We start from the raw sequence: 22,082 nt of genomic DNA, 5'->3' as shown, positions 1-22,082 counted from the left end.
CACTCACTCAGATTCACTGCCAACAATCACTAACCTGCAATTCTCTTCTTCTGTGCCTCTGTGAATTCCGGCAGTCTCGATCTATTAAGTCCCTGTGCCTTACTAACGGACTCTAGTCTGTTTTTCATCACTTCTGGGTAGTCTCCGTTGACGTACACAGGATGTGCGAACCAACCCAGGAACATCTGAACTGCCCATTCTGACGCCTTAATGTCAGAGGGCTTCATGGGATCCTTTGGCTCCGCCCAGTCTATGTTCAGGGTGAGGCTTATTTGACCTGAATGTAAATTATCAAAATATAATTTATTTAATATGTATTGAAAATCTTAAAATGATAACTGATCTTATCCCTTAACACTATTAACAATATGCATCCATTATGATTCAGAAAAAAATGTCATTCCTATTAGTAAAAAATATCAGTAAACTATTTAAATATTAAAACTACTAAAATTAACTATTCTTTATCATAATAATCATCAATGAGAAATATTTATATTGGTAAAAAACTCACGGGCGAAAGAAACGTCACCAAAATGATTTTTTAATCTTTTATCGTACACTAAGTGATTATTCATGCCTGTAGTTCACACTTTCATCATTCAGAATGTTGTAAATCCATTAACTTTCCACATATGATTGTTAAATTTCCGAAATCTGAGTTTGTTTTTTTGTTACATGTTAAAAAAGCGAGGTGACGTTTCTTTCGCCCGTGCGTTTATTTTCTAACGTTTTTAATAATATCAAACAAGCACAATTTGACTGATCAATAGTTATCATTCAAAACAAATTCTTACACTGTGTCTTGAACATGTAAGTTTAATAAACTTCCAAGGAGTTCTTACTTATATGTTATCATACAACGTTATTGGGTGGGCTGACTCGCTGACTTAGTTGACACATGTCATCGTATGCCAATTGAGCAGATCGATGCTCATGATGTTGATCACTGGATTGAATGGTCCAATTATATACAGACCGACGCCATATAGCTGGAATATTGCTGAGTGCAGTGTTAAAAAACAAATAAACAAACAAAATCACCACAGCATACCGTGTTGTGTCTTCCTGTAAGTATCATTGTACAGGTGATAGGCCTCGGCATGGGACAAGAGAACATTGTGTGCCCCCAAGTAGGGCTCAACCCCAAGGCTAGTGTGCCCTGGAGCATGGTCTCCTGTCCCCAGACCCTTCACTAAGAACACCCAAGGCTCGTTGAATGTTATCCAAAGTTTCACCTGTGAATGGAAACAGCAGCCTACATGTACTCACAAACACATGATGTAACCTAAACAACTGTTTTTTCATTGATCTGATTTGTGAAGGAAGGAACTTAAATATTGTTTAAAACTTAATTATGATACAGATATTGTAACTTTGATAAGAGATGATTTGGAATGAGATTGTAACCTACACACATGAACAAACAGTTTGTTCATTGATCCGATTTGTATATACTTATTAAGTTTAGGTTTAAACAAAATAACACATCTGAGATACCTTGTTAGTCAATAATGTGTCACAAGTGAACCTTCTGTTAATGCCGTCGATTTTATATGTGACAATATTTCTTCAGCTAAGATACTAAATAACTACCAATAAACAGGCACACAAGACTTCACCTTGCATGGCGCATAGCAAAGGTAACGATTTCACTTATCTAATTCTTCGTACTTTGGCAATGAAATAATATGCAATATAAGTCATAATAAAAGTACGGCATTTGCATTTTCATGTTGTTTATTAAAGAATAATGCCAATATTCAAATACATAAAAGTTACAAAACCCTTCCACATTCATAAGAAGTCTATGTTAAAGGTAGAGTAAAATACCGACCATATCTTGACAATAACATGTTTATGAATCCCGTTCAAACAGTGATGGTAGCATGTGCCCGCGACAGGGTGAGCGTATCATTCCCCGCCAGGAGCACACATTATATACCTAATGTTAAAGCTATATAGTTCATTGTTCATTTGGGAACGCGTGGAACAAGTCAAAATTGGGAATTGCAACAGACATAATCTTTGACACTGATGAGGGAAATTTTGAAATATTCCCTCAACATATGCATATCTACCATAATACTTTTTGAAAGCTTTACTGAGGCCTTGAACGCTGTCACCTTATTCGAACAATTTCAGAGATGTATGACGCTAGTTGATATCTTGGTAAAAATGAGTATACTCGATTGTACCTCTAAGTTCTGCTGTGTAAACATCAAGGGCTGGGGCTGTTGGAATATTGCTCGATAAAATGGAAAGTTGACACATTCGCATTGTGCTTACCTTATTTCCATATTCTCTAAAGCACACGTCAGCGTAGTCTTTGAAATGTCCAATAATGGACTCGTTAGTCCATCCTCCTTTGTCCTGGAGAGCCTTTGGAAGGTCCCAGTGGTACAAGGTGACCATTGGTTCAATGCCTGCAGCAAGGAGAGCGTCGAGGAGCCGATGGTAGTACTGGATACCATCTGGATTCATAGATTCTTTGGTGCCATTTGGGAATATTCTTGGCCACGCGATGGAAAGACGATAGTGATTGACCTGTGAAGATAATAATTTGCAGTGATTTATTTACTAAACAAACAATGTCTAAAGATATTAAAAAGCACAACTGTTACGCGAAAAAGTGGACTTTAACCCGAAATTGTAATGCCTTATAAGTGTTACTTTTTAAGACCGTTCATGAAAAAAGACTTGAAGGAAGGAATATAGAAACTTTAACAAAATGGTTTTGTCCGAGTTTGTTATAATTTATTAAAATCAGAAAAAATATAGAAATTGTGACAAAACAGTGTTATCTGATGTTACTTTAACAATGTGAAAATTAAAAAAAACACTATCGCCAATCTTCTTAAAAAATTATGAATATAACAAATGAAATCTACATTTTAAATAAGCGGAAGAGACTTCGCGTTAGACGCCCCTCAAAGAGTAAAGGGGCGGTGGGGTAGCCGAGTGGTTAAAGCGTTTGCTCGTCACCCAGGTTCGATTCCCCACATGGGTACAATGTGTTAAGCCCATTTCTGGTGTTTCCCGCCGTTATATTGCTGGAATATTGCTAAAAGCGTCGTAAAACCAAACTCACTCACTCACTCAAAGACTAAGCTAACACGCCACGAAGGAACTGAAATACTGTTTTCGACGTAATTTTTTTCTACTGATATTGTCACGTTTGTAAGTATATTGTTCTTTAGTCGAAAATGTTAACGAGAACAACGGAAAGCTTGTTACCCCCATGTTTTTTCAAGAGTCTGACGTCCTCGGGGTATTTGTGGTAGCTGTCGCAGGCCACGGCGCCAGTGTCGTTGTGGAACACGTGGAAGTTGTCCCAGATACTTTCTCCTCGTCCTGTTCCAACACAACAATCGGACAATCACTACAGATACTTTGTATCAGTATTCACCGTACTCAGATAAAGCCGTACACAGAACTGAGGGCCCATGGGGTCGCCTAGTGGTATAATCATACCCGTATCACAAAGTCAGAAGGTGCTGGGTATGTGCGCTATGAGAACAGAAATCTATATAGTTAGGGATTCATTCCTCCTTATGCTGTGCCTCCATATATTGCCACATCAAGGGGCCGGTGGGGTAGCCAAAACCTGGGTTCGATTCCCCACCTGGATGCAATGTGTCAAGCCTATTTCAGGCGTCCCCCGCAGTGATATTGCTAGAATATTGCTAAAATCGGTGGTAGACTCACTCATTCACTCTCACTCACTCACCCACCCGCCCACTCAGTCAATCAATAACTCACTCAATTAATCAATCACTCACTCTTCCTCAGAAAATACCACATTGATGACAAGTTCAGATCTGAACATCCATACCAGGCTACAACCTATATTGTCATAATTTTTTAAAAATATTGCACTTTATTAACTTTGATTTAAAAAGGCATTATTTTAATAATACATGGTTACCTCTAAGGATAATGTTCATAGTTTTATATCAGACATAAATCAAATGTACCTCTCTTTCTCTGTAACACTTCCAGATCAGTATATCGTATACCTTTAATTAACATGTATATGATACGTACCTGATGTAATCCGTATATCACTAAGTATACTATCACAGATGATGAAACTATACTTGCTGTATAATTAGATCTACACTGTACGTCACAGAAACCACAACTATACCTGCTATGATGCTAAGTCTGCATCACTATTTATTCATCTGTGCCTGCAAAACATGGCCTGAAAGGTCTTTGAACGACATTCAGAAATGATATACATAAAGGCAAGAACTTATCTTTGTCAACTTCTTTATTTTCAGGAACAAGGGGGCGGTGGGGTAGCTCAGTTGTTAAAGCGTCCGCTCGTCACGCCGAGACTCGGGTTTGATTTCCCACATGGGTAGAATGTGTGAAGACCATTTCTGGTGTCCCCACCATTATATTGCTAGAATATTGCTAAAAGCGGCGTGAAACCATATTCACTCACTCACTCAGGAGCACGACATTTCGGAGTATATTCTTACTCCTTCGTTTACCTGATGATGACCCCGAAACGTCGTGAACCTCAAAATAAAGAATTTGACATCCATCAAAGTCTTGCCTTTATGAAACTGACCGGTACCACTAACCATCCTCTTTGAGAGCTCCTTCAACCTGGAAAGCTGCTGACGCAGCACTCCACAGGAAGTCCTTGGGGAAGGTCCCATAGTGAAACTCCCCCTCCCCCTGCACGGCAGATCCCCTACCCCCGGGCCTGGAGTATCCGGGCTTGTACCCATTGTCCTGAACCAGTCCAGCGTACCAGTAAGCTGAAGCTTTGGGAGTACGTGGTAACGTCGGATCGCTGAAGTTGACTTGATGTAGCCCGAACTTCTCGCTGAATCCGGTCAGCCACTCGAGATTGTCCATCAATGACCATGCGGTGTAGCCCTTTACATTACATTTATCTAACTTTATTGCTGCAAACGTCAGCTTTGTGTGATTATAGATTTTGATTACATTAACTCTTAGCGGAAAGGCATGCGGTATAGATCACTATAAACGGGCAAACGTTGTGTTTAATTTTGTCATTCGGTTTTGCCTGGAAGAGAGGAAATCGTCATGCCGATTGCCGCCAATCAAAACATCGTCACAGGCCGCCTTGAAGCTGGGCAGTCTGCAGTTGCCCGACATTTCAACGTTCATCAGAGCACCATATCTCGACAGATTCGGTGGAGACAATGTCATGGTGTGGGGTGGTTTATCCAGCACACAAAGATCTGACTTAGTGGTGGTTCAGGGGAATTTGACAGCAAATCGGTACATCAACGAAGTCCTTGCACGTCACATGCGTCTGATTATGGACTGACAGAGGTAGGTGTTCCAGCATGACAACGCTACTTCACATACAGCATGCATCACGGTCCGCTACCTTGCCAGTTCTGTCGTCAATGTCTTGCCATGGTCTTCACGATCACCAGATCTAAACCCGATAGAACACCTATGGGATGAACTCGATCGACGTTTATGTCAACGTGAAAACAAAAAATAAACACGCCTCAGAGACTTCCACAACTGGCCATCGCATTGCAGGAAGAGTGGGGAAGAATTATCGTCCACTTATCCAGTCTGTGCCGATGCGGTGCCGAGCAGTAATTGCTGCCAATGGTGCTATACAAAGTACTGACTTTGACGCCATCTGTTTCATTCAAGTAAACAGAAACACAGCAATAAAGGCTGCTGTTATTTTGGCGAACTCTTTGTCTACAGACGTGTGAATCCTCACATTTGTACCATTGAACTTACATAAAACAATTGCTCTTAACCTAACGCAATATATTTAATTCTTCTTCAAATGGCGTATAGTAGTAGTCGTAGGACGATTTTAATGCTCTTTAAATCATAGCATGACTCAAGTTGAGATGTGGACTGCTGAGCCAAGTATTACCTTTCAGTATTTCGTTGTTAGTATCGATACATGTATATATTATGAGAATCCCCTTCTGAGTTCAATGATCCATCCTTATCAACGATCTGATCAACTGTATTTAATCAGCGATTGCTGTCGGGCCATTTTAACGTTCTGTAAATCATGACATGAGCCACGGTGAGATGTGGACAGCTGGGTTTGATTTTACTTTCCAATACTTCGTTGATGTAACAACGATAGATATTATTGGGATCCCCGTCTCTGTACGATGACTTAACCAACCGAATCACTGAACTGATCTACTGTATTTAATTAGTAACTGTTTTAATACGATGTTAACGTTCTGTAAGTTAGGTCAAGATCCAAGATGAGCTGTGGACTACTGAACTAACTAGTACCTTTTGAACAGTACTTCGCCCGTGTAGATATGATGAGAATCACCGTCTCAGATCTACTGAACTAAGAATTACCTTTCAGTACTTCGTTGATGTAATAACGATAAAAACGAATGCGATGATTATCGTGCAATGTCCCATTCCGGTCGGAGATGCCATTCTCGGTGATGTAGACGTCCACATTGTTGTAGTTGTACTTGATCCAATTCAGCATTTTCCTTATCGACCAGGGTGTTACGGTCAGCCAGATGGATCCAGATCTATTAACGCAAAATGCATATTTTTTATTCCCGAAGGTATTACAATCCGACGGTATCCTCCAAAAACTTCCACATCCAAAAACTTCCACAGCTTATAACAATAACATTTCTGGTTGACTGTACCGACTTTAGCATACTGATTACCTCAGTCTGTAATGGTTTAACCCATTAATCAGAAATGAATGCAAACAATCACATAGTAATAATATATCTATTTTATTAGGGCAGGGTTATTAACAAAATTATAAATACACAATTTTTTAGTTACATATCACATTGAAATAACAGTCTATGTAGAACATTTATATAGAACTTATGTCCTATAATGTCCAAGATTTCATCAACACATCTGACAGTCATAACCATAAATAATGTATGTTTCAGATTTATTAACTAACTGCACATTTTTCTTCTAAACTTCTTGTCCAAACTTCTCTGCTGATGCAATATACCAATCAAATAAACCACAGTAGTTTACATAAACACATAAAAATTAAAAAACAAAAACAGTCAGGTGATATATGATAATCTGTTGTTTCAATTCAGTGCACTTCCTTGGCTATCACGGCCATAAGACTTATTCAGAGCTACAGACAGACTGGCTATCACTGTATCACGCCTATAAGACTTATTCAGAGCTACAGACAGACTGGGGTCACCGTAGATAGACCAAGAAGTCGACGTCCACGCATCACAATGCAGCAGAAAGTTTTCAGAAGAAATGTACACATGGCAACAAACTATACCATTATCATTACTATCATGTTTTACAGGTTAAGATTTTTTTAACTATTGCCGGGAGAGCCACATCAATTTTGGCTATCTGTTTCTGAAATATGTGGTTCTCCCGGCCTGTAACCATCCTATTACTTAAAAAAGGGAAATGAGGAGTTGGTTTTTTAACAATGTGTTGTGGTATTGGAATGTGGAAGTTTTGAGATACATATATATCCCAATCCGTCAATTGGATCCAGATCTGACGCAAAATAGTAATACATATGTTTCCTTTTTTTATTTCCAAGGGAAATACTATCCGCAAGTTGGATCCCAGTCTGTCTCAAAGTCCCTGAACCACATTGTTTTCCCTACTGCCTGGCGTTCCCTGCAATGCTAAAGCCCTTAAATGAAGAAAGTCTAGATTTCCCCAGGTTCAGAAATCTCCCATCTCACTTGGGCTCCTTTACAATATTTAAATGGGTTTTTTTTTTACTATCAAAAGTATATATATTCAGTGACTAAGCGTTAGTCTAGTTTGATCCAGGTCTGTTGTGTAATAACGAAAAATATATTTATTCCTATTCCCCAGGGTGTTACTTAGTGTCAGTTGGATAAAGAGCTGATAAGTAATAACAAACAAACTTTCTTGAAAGCTTTAAGATTTCTATTTTACAAACATTTTCCTAAACGACACTGTCATATGGTATGCGGTCATAATTGTTTCCTGAACAATCAACTTTTAACCAAGATTCTAAACAATCGTTTTTCTTGAAAATGAACTTCTGATATGAGACCTTTTTGGCAAACGCCTACTCCAACATTTTAGGGATATTTTTTATGACTTTTTAAAAAGTCATAGTCTCCAAGAATCCGCATGTGTAAAACAGTACAATAGTATTTTGTATTGAGTTGTTGTTTTCTATACAGTAACGCTCAAAGTTACTCTCATGAAGTAACGGGTAGTATCATATGTACCAATGGTGGTATGTGATCTTGTGCATAGAGCGCAGGACAAATCAGGTGAAGTTGAGCAACGTTTATCACGGACAGTCCTTGACATGTGTCTATTAACCTTCCAGCGCCTCACAGGCTTCGCAGATTCAATGTCGCTGTTGAATTTCCTGCGGGTTCTACCATATACCGCATTTCCTATTCTTAAATATTCTGCTCTATGTAGGTTCACAGATAACCTGTAGTCTAAGCTACTGCAGTTGTGGGTAAGAATCCCTTCATTTGCCAACATCACACTCGAGTCCTTGTGTGCAACATCCCGGCGCTTATGTATCGGAGAAAACACGTCCCCGAGGTTTTGGTAGAGAATGTAAAACCGAGGGTTGCCCTCCTCCCAAGGTTTTACATTCTCTACCAAAACCGACGGGAAGTGTTTTCCCTAACATATAAACCGTCAATGATGGATAATTACAATGTAGATGATCATTTAATGAAGCTACATAACAATAACTGAAGCGCAAGTAAAATCAATGTAATGACAGTAACTATAAATAGATAATTTAACACCAATATATACGTCGGCTCGGTGGCCGTGAGGTAGAGTGTCTGCTTATTAATCTGATAGATGCGGTTGTAATCCTGCTTGGCAAAACAATTGCGCTTTGAAACTGATCTTGGACGATATTTTTCAATTGATTTCAAGCACACATATATCATTTGAATGTTGATATTCATATGGAGTTAGGAAAAAATGATGACAAAAAGTAAAACCTGGGAAGAGGTCTTACTTATAAAAAGTAAAACCTGAGAGCAAACAAAAACCTCAAATGCGGTTATTCCGGGAAAGGAAGAGATGCTTAATATATAGTGAGTAGCACACTTCAGGTTTATATAAACGTTGAAGACCTTTCATAACTTTGACGTTATCAAGCTGCCACTTATATAACTGGACCACCGGTCAAGAAGAGTTAAACACTCACTCACGCACCCAAACAACCACTCACTCACTCACCGATTTTATATGCAACCAGTGTAAAAACCTTATAGCGAATCCAGAACCAGAATAAAAGTTATCAAAGAAAATCCTCGTGTTATCAGTGACTTTCATAGCATCGACACAATACGTCAGTAACTTGATTGTCTGGTCGACTCGACCATTTACTGACCGCCGCGATATAGCTAAACAATTGTTGAACAACGAACAAACACACAAACATTCCACGTTCCATCAGAAACTTCCATGTCAGTCGTGTCTGAGATTACCTACCCTAGCCAGTTAGGATCCGCATAGGTTTCCACTTCCTTATCATTGTCATATGTGGGTGTGTCGCCGACAGGTTGTGGGTCGTCGCGAGCAATAAGAGAGTTGTAGTAATTTACCCCGAGAAAATCGTGAGATCCTGTTGACAAACATCAAAGTTTCAGTGAGTAAATGAATGAGTTAGTAATACTATGGTTTTACGCGACGTTTTGCAGTATTCCACTAATATCACAGCGGGGTACACCAGAAATGGACTTCACATATTGTACCCATGTAGGGAATCGAACCCGGGTCTTCGGCGTGACGGGCTAACTCTTTAACCACTAGGCTACCCGACCGCCCCCTACATGGACGCATTCACATGACGTTGATCTGATTGTATTACATTAAATCGGAGAGTATGATTAAGATAAGGACATAAACAACTCAAAGCAAGGTTTGATAACAACAAGGGGAGGCATTTTAGTAAACAAGTGGTTGAAGCGTTCGATCGTCCACATTTAAGTCTCGGGTTTGATTCCATCAAGGGTGAAAGGTGTAAAAGACAAGTCGCATTCACCCATCCACTCACGGATATCATGCTTAGCTATTTTAATGAAAGTTCTTTTTCACATACATTTTTGTATTGATGGTTCTGGTGGCCTAAAGCAAAATGGCCTCATCTGTTGTTTGACGACATCTGATTACCCACATGGGTACAATGTGTTAAGGCCATTTCTGGCGTCCCCTGCCGTGATATTGCTGGAATATTGCTAAACGCCATACTCACTCACTCATTTTGACGACATCTACGCTTTATTCACATCGTCGGTGTAGTCCCAGCTAACAAGTTCACGTTGTCACAACGTTGTCACAGCGTTATGCTTTCGTTGTTACAACGGTATTCTGTGGACTCCCATTTACGTTGTCACAATGTTGTTACTGCGTTATGCTTTCGTTGTTACAACGGTATTCTGTGGACTCCCATTTACGTTGTCACAACGTTGTCACAGCGTTATGCTTTCGTTGTTACAACGGTATTCTGTGGACTCCCATTTACGTTGTCACAACGTTGTCACAGCGTTATGCTTTCGTTGTTAAAACGGTATTCTGTGGACTCCCATTTACGTTGTCACAACTTTGTGATACGTCATTTTAATGTCGCCACAAGGTTAAAGTTATTTAATACTAACGTATTTTACGTTGTCGTAACTTTATATGTAACATTAATAGTTGAATAGTTTTCCCAGTAGTGAACAGTACATGAGAAACATTGATCGTGTGTTTTCTGAAGCTGTAGCTGAATAGTGACGACAGAATTTCAAAGTGAAAACTTTTACAGAAAACTATCGTGATAAGTTATAAGAAACGTTGTTATAACGTTTTGAGGAGCCCAAAGCATAACGTTTCCTCAGCGTATATTCGGAACATTGTTATTACGTTGTGACATAACGTTATAAAATGGCGTAATGCTAACGTTGTGACGTTGTGTCATGGCGTTACCAATCTACAACCTTCCCACAACGTTGCGGAAACGTTGAGTGATAGTTGGGTTTTGTATTCTTTATGAACGATCCGATTGGCATATACTGCTCAAAAGACGTTAAGGGTGACCGGCCTCTTTCAAATTATTATTAGATGAACTATTAAATAGCAATCAGTAAAAATCGTATAGAATCAAACTTCTATCGATTATAAAGTATGTTCCAATAATTGATTACTCAACGATAATGGACGCAGGAAAGACATGAAAGTAAAAATAACAGTTTGAAAATGCAAATAAAGCCTACAAAATCATTTCCACATCCATAAGAAATATCTCCCTGAAGCAGAGTAGATTGTACAATTCCACTTCTATCATGATTATGTGTTTATAAATTACTATCAAACAGTGATGATGCCAGGTGTTCCTCAAAAGGTGAGCGTCTCCTGCTCCACCAGTGGCACGAGTCATAAACACATGCAAAGGCTAGTCAATTGTTGACCTGAAAACAGTTCGGAAACGTATGGTACAAGTTAAAATATGGACATTATTCGTGTTACTAATGAGTGAAATTAAAAATTTTCTCCACATGTTCAAATGCGTAAGCGAGTGAGTTTAGTTTTAAGCCGCACCCAGCAATATTCCAGCTACATGGCAGCGTTCTGTAAATAATCGAGTCTGGACCAGACAATCCAGTGATCAACAGCATAGTCATCGATCTGCGCAATTGGGATCCGATGTCATGTGTCAACCAAGTCAGCAAGCCTGACCACCCGATCCCTGTTCAAATGAATAACACACACGTAAACAATGTCCTTTGTAATAATTTTTAAGTTCATGAATTTCACCTTTCAATTTTTGTTTTTCCGAATCAGAAAAGTTACGTAATCTGTCCGAGGCCAGCCCGATTCCTTGTTTTTCCGAGCAACCCTTTCCTTCATCACAGGAGGCCAGTCCCCGTCCACATATATTGGATGGCTGAACATCCCGTCGTAGAACTCAATTGCCCTTTCTGCTGCATCTACATCAGAGATGTCCAGAGGATCTCGGGGCTCGTTCCAGATAAAGTTGATGGTTATCCCGACTTCCCCTTAAATGAGGAACACACACGGACCATGACAGCGTCATTTTGTTTGGATAAATAATGCAAACTCTTTCGAATTCAATAGGAGTCAGTGTTCCATATAGAACAGTATCATGTGATACGTGAAACATAAATGCTCATTTGTATAGGTGCGCTCGTATAGTACAGTATAGACTTTCTTATGTTGATCTGTAACCAGACAAACTGATGATTTGGCTCATAGCTTTGGACACCGGAATAATAAAGTTGTTTAACAAACGATCATTATTTTATTGTCACTTTTCGCTACTTTTTACGAGGGGCGACCACTTGATGGTAAAACAGCTAGGTAATCAACAAGCGTCTGTTGTGAAATTGAAATTCACACGTGCAAACCCGTACCACCAGTTCTACCAGCAAGTGGGTGTCCAAAATTATGAGACAAATCATCAGAGTTGCTCTGTCGATTTTATGTGCCAAATTTGGTTTTGTTGCATTTATTAGATTCTTTGTTTGCGAGCAATTGTCTCAAATGACTGACTGACCGACTGAGTTTAGTTTTACGCCGCTTTTAGCAATATTCCAGCAACATCACGGCGGGGGACACCAGAAATGGGCTTCACACATGGTCTCAAATGAAATCAAAAGGACTGTAGCTTACTTAACAGAAGAACCCGTCTTCTGTAATGGCTATATATCTAGCTCTCGGTTTACGGAGCACGATGCAATATCCCTACTCCATGGTTGCCCGAGGTAATAGTGTAAATATCACACGAATTGCAACCACTGCAGGATTATTGTTTTAACAAATATATCATTATAAATATACGTGTTACATATTACCCTATCCTTCTTACCTTTCTGTGATGCTCTGTACGTGTTATTGTACAGGTGGTACACCTCCGCATGGGCTAAGAGAAGGTTCCTTGCTACGATATATATGTTCTGCGTCATGTTGTGCTTTTGAGGAGCAAACGTTCCGTTACCGTAACCCAATATGGAGATTATAGGTGGCTCGTTGAAAGTGATCCAGAAGGACACCTTGGAAGTTTAAAAAACACGAAATGAACCGCCATAAAATATATCTCTCAATAAAAGCAAATACAATTTGAAAATGTTCCCCAAATGCTTTAAAATGAATTATCAGGTTTTACCAAAAAATGTATCTATTTTGAACTAATACTGTATGTTAGATTTTGGTTTGCTTGGTTTTTTTACCGCCGGACTCAACAATGTTTCAGCTGTATGACGGCGGTCTGTAAGTAATCGAGTCTGGACCAAACAATCCAGTGACACAATTGGGATACGATGACATGTGTCAACATAGTCGGCGAGCCTGCCCACCCGATCCCGTTAGTCGCTTCTTACGACAAGCATGAGTTGCCGAAGACCAATTCTAACCCTGATCTTCACGGATCCTGTGTATTAGAGAATTAAATCCTTTTTTTTTATTATCAAAGAAAGGACTGAAACCAGCAATCAAATAATCCAGGAATATTAAATGGTTGGTCTATTATTCACCAAATGCCGCGAACACCTGGAGTAATGATGTTTTTGTAATCCGTACATATGATATTTCACCACTCTTTTACATTTTACCTTTTACCTGGAATCAGTTTCCACTGATAATCGAGATTGATTATTATCGTACTTGCGCGAATTGTCCAAGAACTGGACAAGTGAGTGTTTTTTGTTTTGATGCCGCTTTAACAGCAATATTCCTCTAATGTAAAAGCGGGGGACATCATTGTACCCATGTGGGGAATCGAACCCGGGTCTTCGGGGTGACGAGCAAACACTTTAACCAAAAGGCTACCCCGCCGCCCCGGTTGAACATGTGACCTTCCTCTTAAAAAATTATAACGCTATTTTCCTCATAGTCTAGATCAAAGGAATAGTTTTACGTAGGGAAACAACTCTACATGTTATTATCAAATATTGAATGAGTGACGTGACTGAGTGAGTGAGTTTAGTTTTACGCAGCTTTCAGCAATAATCCAGCAATATCACGGCGGTGGACACCAGAAACGTTCTTCACAAATTGTACCCATGTGGGAAATCGAACCCGGGTCTTTGGCGTGACTAACGAATGTTTTAACCACTGGGCTACCCCACACACCCCGACATGAAATGGTTCTGCGTTTCTATAAAATGACGATTGCCAGTACTGTAGTTCTACCTACGTTATTTCCAAACTCCTGGAAACATAGGTCAGCGTAGTCCCTATACCAGTTCACAATGTTTTCATTGAGGAATCCTCCCTTGTCCTCCAGCGCCTGTGGTAGGTCCCAGTGGAAGATGGTGACCATTGGTTTGATGCCGTTGTGGAGCAGTTCAGCGATGAGTTTGTGGTAGTAATCGATGCCTTGCTGGTTCTTTCCTCCAGAGAGTGTACCGTTGGGAAGAATTCGGGTCCAGGAGATTGAGAAACGGTAGTGGGATACCTTCAATGAGAAATCGTCATCAGGATAACACTATATGGGTGATCAACCTCTTTATTGGACTGAAAGCGATGTTTCTGAGTTGGTTCTAACAGCGTTATCAAGCAAGGAAGGGATGAACGGAATAAGGATTGAGAGGCATATATAGAAGTGTGGCGAAGTGTACTGGGATACCTTTAAGGCGAAATCGTCAGTTAATTGCTGTTCCTTATCATCTTCTTCTCCAATTGAGGGATGACTCCCTTAAAGAAATCTGAGTCCAGGCAATAATTTAGTGATAGACTGAATTATGAACGGTGTATGTATACCACTAGAATCATTTGAGACTATAGAGTATTGTAACATCTTTATTTCGATGTTTGAGCAGGATAATATATGGATGAACATCTTCTTTATTGCAGTGAGAGCGATGTTTCGGTGTAGGTTCCAACACCGTTATCAAGCAACGTCAGAGACAACAGAATTAAGTTCGAGGGGCATATATTGAAATGTATTTATACAGTACAATGGGTATTAGGACTGCATTGACTTGGGGAAGTCAGTTAACTACACATTGGCCAAGATCAGATAGAAACGCTAACAGGTGCAACCTGCAGTATATTACAACTGATTGGACGTTCCAACGTTTTGCCAACTGAACCAGAATAAAACCTCACGTTCCGTCATGTATCATCTTCATATTTTCAGGTAGTTTCTAAACATTCGTGACCAGACAATCCAGTCATCAACATCATGAACATCAATCTACGCAAATACGATACGATGACATATGTCAACCAAGTCAGCGAGCCTGAACACCCGATCCTGTTAGACACTTAAGACACGCTGAAGACCAGTTGTAATCCTTGTATCACAATAAACGCATTTATCGTGGACCATAATGGGGTAACGGTTGGGCCTGTCGTCCATGACGTTGCAACTCGCTGTGCTGATTTTTGCCCTTTGGGCGTTGTAAAACGCAAACTATTTAGAGAAATATACAGCTGCCAACGAAACGGCCCAAATTTGTGTTTCCATATCACTTGTTCATTAAAACAGCGTTTGCATGGATGCCCTTTCAACTTATGGATCGATATTCAGCATAATGCTGGTAAATTCTATTTTGAATTCGATTTCCGTGTATATAGCGAAACGGCTCACACGATCGTTTTGAGACACGTTCTTGAAACTCTATCCTGGTGGCAAATACTATCATATTGCTCAAACATAGCTAAACAGTGCAAGTCTAGATCGTCTTCAGTTACGCGGCCCGTCAAAGGAAGCCATTGGAAATTCTCAGATGGCGGTGAAAAGTTGTTGAAAGTTGAGAGTGGATAGTTGAAAGTTGAACATTATTGGCTGATAGTTGAAGATCTGTTTGATTGGCATTTAGAAGTTGGTGACTAATAAGAGAGTAAGATTCTTTATGGATAACAACTTCTTTTATTATATATGATGCGACGTTTAGGTATGGAGTCTTATACCGTTGTCAAGCAAGAGTGAAGTAATGCAGCACAGAACAGACTTATATACATCAACAGGGATTAAGTAATAGCAACATGGAGGTATGAATCAAGGGGATTACCAACAACAACCAGGCACGGTGGTAATAATGTAGTGACAATAGGAGGAAGCCAATGGACCTAGAGGTAGAAACAAATATACATGGCTGATGAGATTAATTAGCAATGATGGCTGGAGTGCTCTAATCTGTTGTTTTTACCAGTTCATCGTATGCAGAAGGGATGAGATATCCCTGGTCTCTGTTAATTGAGGGCTTGTGTCTCCAGATTTGAACTGCTTCTGCAAGTTTCCTTTTGGTGAAGTCCTGGTGATTTTTCGATAATATCTCTACATTGCCCCAAATTATGTTGTGATTGGGACAGTTGCTGATGTGGTCTGATAGTGCTGATTTTCTGTCTGATTTAGTGGTAGATGATAAGTGTTCTTTGATTCTGATATTTATGGGCCGGGAGGTTTCGCCTACTTAGGCCCCGCCACAGTCACAGTTGATTTTATACACAACACCTTTGGGTTGATGTTGTTGTTTAGAGGTGTTCCTGCCATTAGCTTTCAGTAGGGTTTTCAGGGGTGTAGAGCTGGTAAAGTAGGTTCCGATGCCTGCTTGTCGCTTCAGGAGACGGCTGATGTAGTGGGAGGTCCTACCTATGAAGTGGAGAGAGATACGAATAGGTGCTGGACGAGCCATCAACCTCTCCTCCACCTGTCACACTACAGAAACACAGCACCTCCGCCATGTTTTCACCAAGTTCAACCACTACCCGTCAAAGCTAGTCGTTGAAATTATCAGCTCCACACTCCACATAACAAGAAAACCGGCAAACAAACCTGAACCAGCACCTATTCGTATCTCCCTCCCTTTCATAGGGAAGACCTCCCACCACATCAAAGAACACTTATCATCTAAAACTAAATCAGACCACATCATCAACTGTCCCAATCACAACATAATTTGGGACAATGTAGAGATATTATCGAAAAATCACCAGGACATCACCCAAAGAAAACTTGCAGAAGCAGTTCATATCCGGAGACACAAGCCCTCAATCAACAGACACCAGGGATATATCATCCCTTCTGCATACAATGAACTGATAAAAACAACAGAGGAGAGGTTGATGGCTCGTCCAGCAATACCGCCCGGTATCTAATCTTTCCTTTACCTCGAAGATACTAGAGAAAGCTGTTGCACAACAGCTAACTCAACATCTGGATACCCACGGATTGTCTTGCAAATTTCAATCAGCATACAAAAGATCACACAGCACCGAGACGGCCCTGGTGCGAGTTGTGAACGATTTGCGCTCAGTGGTTGACCGTGGTGACCTAGGGATGCTTGTGCTGTTGGATTTATCCGCAGCTTTCAATACAATCGACAATGAGATCTTGACGTAGACTTGAGATGCAGTATGGCCTGTCAGGATGTGTCCGTGATTGGTTCTCCTCCTACCTGTCAGATCGGTGCCAGAGTGTCATCAAAAACACACAATCATCAAGGATTGATCTATGTTGTGGCGTGCCCCAGGGTTCTGTGTTGGGACCAGTACTGTTCACGTTATACACTGAACCACTGGGAGAGCTTCTCAATAGCCATGAAGTACCACATCATTTTTATGCAGACGACTCCCAGTTGATCAACAGTATTTCTCCTGGTGTTGAACATTCATCTCTTGCAAAAATGGCAACTTGCATAACTGATGTCAAAACATGGATGACAGCCAACATGCTGAAGTTGAATGAGAACAAAACGGAAGCCATGTTCATTGGACCAAGACAGAGACTCCAGAAACTAGATGTGACTGACATCCCAATATGTGACATCACAGTCCCACATTCCAGATCCGTGAAGCATTTGGGAGTATATCTTCAATCAGATCTTTCGATGGACAGACAAGTCTCAGAGCTCTGTAGAGTCTGCAACTACCATCTGCGGAACATAGGCAGTATACGTCATCTCCTCACTCAAGACACTGCAGCAACTCTAGCGAGATCCTTCATCCTGTCTCGACTGGATTATTGCAACAGTCTCCTTGCTGATTCTACACAGTCAAACATTAACCGCCTCCAGAGAATCCAAAATAAAACTGCTCGTATGGTTACCAGGTCACCCCGGTCCGCTGACATAAACAACATCTTAAGATCGCTGCACTGGTTGCCCATCCGTGCTCATGTTGTTTTTAAACTCCTGTGCCTAGTCTACCAGTGTGTTCATGGAACTGCTCCTGAGTACCTGTGTGAACTCCTGACAGTACCAACCAGCTAGATGTCTCCGGTCCAGTTCAAAGCAACTCCTTGACATTCCCAGATTTCAGCTAAAAACATTCGGCGGCAGATCTTTCAGTGTGACAGCAGCTGTCAAATGGAATCAGCTACCTGACTCTTTAAAACACTCTGACTCTCTTCCATCATTCAAAGCCCTCCTAAAGACCTATCTCTTCAACAACTATCTCTGACTCTGGACTTGCTTTGCTAAAGCGCTTTGAGCTTGCATTGATGTGTGGAAAAGCGCTATACAAATGGAACTATTATTAGAGCACTCCAGCCATCATTGCTAATTAATCTCATCAGCCATGTATATTTTGTTTCTGCCTCTAGGACCATTGGCTTCCTCCTATTGTCACTACATTATTACCACCGTGCCTGGTTGTTGTTGGTAATCCCCTTGATTCATACCTCCATGTTGTTATTACTTAATCCCTGTTGATGTATATAAGTCTGTTCTGTGCTGCATTACTTCACTCTTGCTTGACAACGGTATAAGACTCCATACCTAAACGTCGCATCATATATAATAAAAGAAGTTGTTATCCATAAAGAATCTTACTTTCTTATTGATAGTTGAAGGTAACTGTTGATAATTGGAAGCTGATCACGGATAGTTGAACGTTGAAAAGGGAAGCTGATATTCGGTCATTGTTTGTTGAAAGATCATAATTGAAAGCTAATAATTGAAAGTTGAAAAAGATACCTACGTGCAGGTTTTTGAGTAGCTGCACATCTTCCTTATACTTGTGGTAGCTGTCACAGGCAACGTTCCCAGTATCTCCGTTTTCCACGTCGTGTGTGGTGCGTACCAGTGTGTCCCAGATACTCTCACCTTTGCCTGCAATTAAACAGAGACAATGCTTCATAATTAAGCTATGTTTGGACCTTATAACTGGAGGTTGTATCAAACTGAGAAAGTTTAATATGTGATCAAGTTGGCTGTCAACCGCAACATTGCAGTAAGAGTGCCTCCGACCGCCTCCGTGGTATAGTGTTTAGAGCGTCCGCCCGGAGAGCGGAACGTCGCGGGTTCGATCCCCGACCGCGTCATACCAAAAGACGTTAAAATATGATACCTGCTGGTTCCTGTCTGGCGCTCGGCATTAATGGGTACAACAAGGAGTGTGAGTGGGGTATTCATGCCTCACTGTGGCATGGTATCTCAGTGGGCTAGCACTATAAAACCAGCTTATGTCTGGGCTAGTACAAGCAGCCGCACATACACACGCATGCACGTCGTCATATGAGCGAAATATTCTCAAGCACGACGTTAAACCCAATTTCACCCCACCTCACCTCACCCCACCTCACTACCACGTCCCCAAGTTAAACAGTATATAAATAACTAAACTTTAACTAACTAGCCTTCACAAAATGACCCCTTGTTCATTAAAACATTGATTGCATGGATGTCATTGCAACTAGAAACTCTTGGATCCATAGTCAGCACATTGTTGAAATTTAAGCCTTACATTTTGAATTCAAATTTATACATCGCTAGGGGCGGTGGGGTAGCCCAGTGGTTAAATCATTTGCTCGTCACGCCGAAGACGAGGGTTCGATTCCCCACACGGGTACAATGTGTGAAGCCCATTTCTGGTGTCCCCCACCATGATTCTGCTGGAATATTGCTAAAAGCGGCGTAAAACCATACTCACTCACTCCACATCAATATACAAAGCGAAACGGCTCATACGAACGTTTCGATGCACGCTCTTGAAGCTTTTTCCTGATTTGGATCAAATTTAATAGAACATTTAAATTACCAAAACAAAGTTTCATTTGAAGAATATGTATTGTTTGGAATATATAAGAAAGTTAGCGTTGGCCTTGTTATTGATTCGAGGCTGTGGGGTAGCCTTATGGTTAAAAGCGTCCGCTCGTCACACTGACGACCCGGGTTCGATTCCCCACATGGGTACAATGTGTGAAGCCCGTTTCTGGTGTTCACCGCCATGATATTGCTGGAATATTGCTAACAGCTACGTAAACCCATACTCACTCTATCGTTATTGATTCATCCTGACAAAACACTGGCCTACTTGATGAGCATGTGCGGTTTTATGCCGTTTTAGCAATATCGCATCCCTCTCACAGCGGGGAACACCATATTGATTATTATGTACTTATGATATACATGTGAACTGACGGTATACGATATACTGATTTGGAAGTGTTACACAGTGAGAGAGGTACCTCTGATTATTGTCTAATATAAAACTATGAACATTACCTAAACAGAAAAAATGTTAATTTACGACAATATAGGTTTCAGCGCGGTATCGATGTTGACTGATCAGGTTTTAACTTGTCATCTATGTAATATTTCTTGAGGGAGAGTGAGGGAGTTTAGTTTTACGCCGCTTTTAGCAATATTCCCGCAATATCACGGCGGGGAACACCAGAAATAGGTTTCACACATTGTACCATATGGGGATTCGAACCTGGGTCATCAGCGTGACGCTTTAACCATTGTGCTACTCAATTATCATCAGGGTTTCATCAAGCCAAAGCAACAATATCTTTTTCGTTTTAAAACAACAAAATATGAAAAACGTGTTCAACCATGTAAATGTGAATTATATAGTTTTAAAATCAACATAATCAAGAAGAATCTGGGAATCGAACAACACAATCATAATTTTCTAGCATGCACCATAAACGCAGATAATTCAAAGCAGCCATCTTGAAAAGTCAATCTAAAAATATAGATTTTTCTGCTGGGGCGGATACCGCTTTTTGAGAAAGGTGTGTGTGTGCGTGCGTGTGTGCATGCGTGTGCGTGCGCGCACTCTGAAGAAAGGGGGGGGAGGTGCACACTTCGTTTTATAAACTTTCAGGACAAAAGGGGTGGGTGCGCACCCGTGCACACACACACATACACGCACACACACACCTCTGGATTCGCCTTTGATTACAACCTGCTAGATATAATACGGAAAACTGGAAATGTTTATGATACCGTCAGCATTCCATCCTCCTTCTATTTGATAAGCAGCAGTAGCTGCAGCCCACGCAAAGTCTTCTGGGAAGGTGTCGTACAGAATGTCGCTATCGTTTTCCATGGGAACAAAACCTGAAGCCACGCCGCCGCGCCCGCTGTACCCTGGGAGGATGCCGTTATCAGACACAATTTGTTTGTAGTAACGAGACGACACGCGAGGTTTGCGAGGCCTCGCAGGGTCCGAGAAGTCGACGGAAAACAATCCACCTTTAAGGCCATAGCCATGTGACCATTCAAAGCAATCCATCAAAGGTCGAGCGATGTAACCGCGGATGTTGCAGTTGTCCGACTGCTGGGCTGAGAAATAATTGAAAACAGAAAGAGGAAAAGAATAATAAATTTTCATCACACGAAATAATGTATTAAACTTATAAATTTAATGAAGTCGCCAAACATAATAATAAACGGGACTTTATGTAGGCTGGCTCAATGGGCGATTTTCGGCCTACATCTGCATCAAATAAAAATATAAACTTCATAGATTTAAATTTACATTTCCAAATTCCTTAGAATTTACGAAATTGAAAACATTATAATACAATAGTCCAACAGTAAAAGTATCCCACTCTTTCTCCCAGTTAGTCCCCAATGGAACTTAATTTGGAGCCCTCTATAAATCCCGGATAAATATCATCTAAAGAAGCGAAAAGTCGCTTGAGCCAGAATAAATTTGGATTAATGTCTTAGTTGGCCGCTAAAACTTCTATGGAATCTTCTTAACTGAAAAGAGATAAGTCCTCCGAAAGTAGAAAATAGAAACAAATTATGATCCAGGAACCAGTTTCACAAAGCGCTCGTAGCTAAACTACGGGAGTTACGATGACCTTAGCGCTACGCTCGCTTTGTGAAATGGGGCACAGGGCCTAGATTTTCGAAGCTCTCTTAGCG

The 22,082-nt window shown here is 40.6% G+C and overlaps 1 protein-coding gene across 1 annotated transcript in view; it reads right to left on the bottom strand.

The window, feature by feature from the left end:
- Positions 1-22,082, bottom strand: part of LOC124256256 (lactase-phlorizin hydrolase-like) — a 57,317-nt gene that overhangs the window by 18,163 nt on the left and 17,072 nt on the right. Inside the window, 13 exon segments of the mRNA XM_046690221.1 lie at positions 35-277; positions 1,055-1,238; positions 2,290-2,547; positions 3,224-3,354; positions 4,596-4,925; positions 6,346-6,530; positions 9,466-9,598; positions 11,321-11,367; positions 11,774-12,011; positions 12,842-13,025; positions 14,168-14,428; positions 18,898-19,028; positions 21,153-21,491. Coding sequence (XP_046546177.1) covers positions 35-277; positions 1,055-1,238; positions 2,290-2,547; positions 3,224-3,354; positions 4,596-4,925; positions 6,346-6,530; positions 9,466-9,598; positions 11,321-11,367; positions 11,774-12,011; positions 12,842-13,025; positions 14,168-14,428; positions 18,898-19,028; positions 21,153-21,491 — 2,664 coding nt within the window.

Source organism: Haliotis rubra, unplaced genomic scaffold (genome assembly GCF_003918875.1).
Source record: "Haliotis rubra isolate DU_JTF1 unplaced genomic scaffold, ASM391887v1 Scf621, whole genome shotgun sequence".
Taxonomy (NCBI): Eukaryota; Metazoa; Mollusca; class Gastropoda; order Lepetellida; family Haliotidae; genus Haliotis; species Haliotis rubra.
This window is presented reverse-complemented; position numbering and strand designations above follow the sequence as displayed.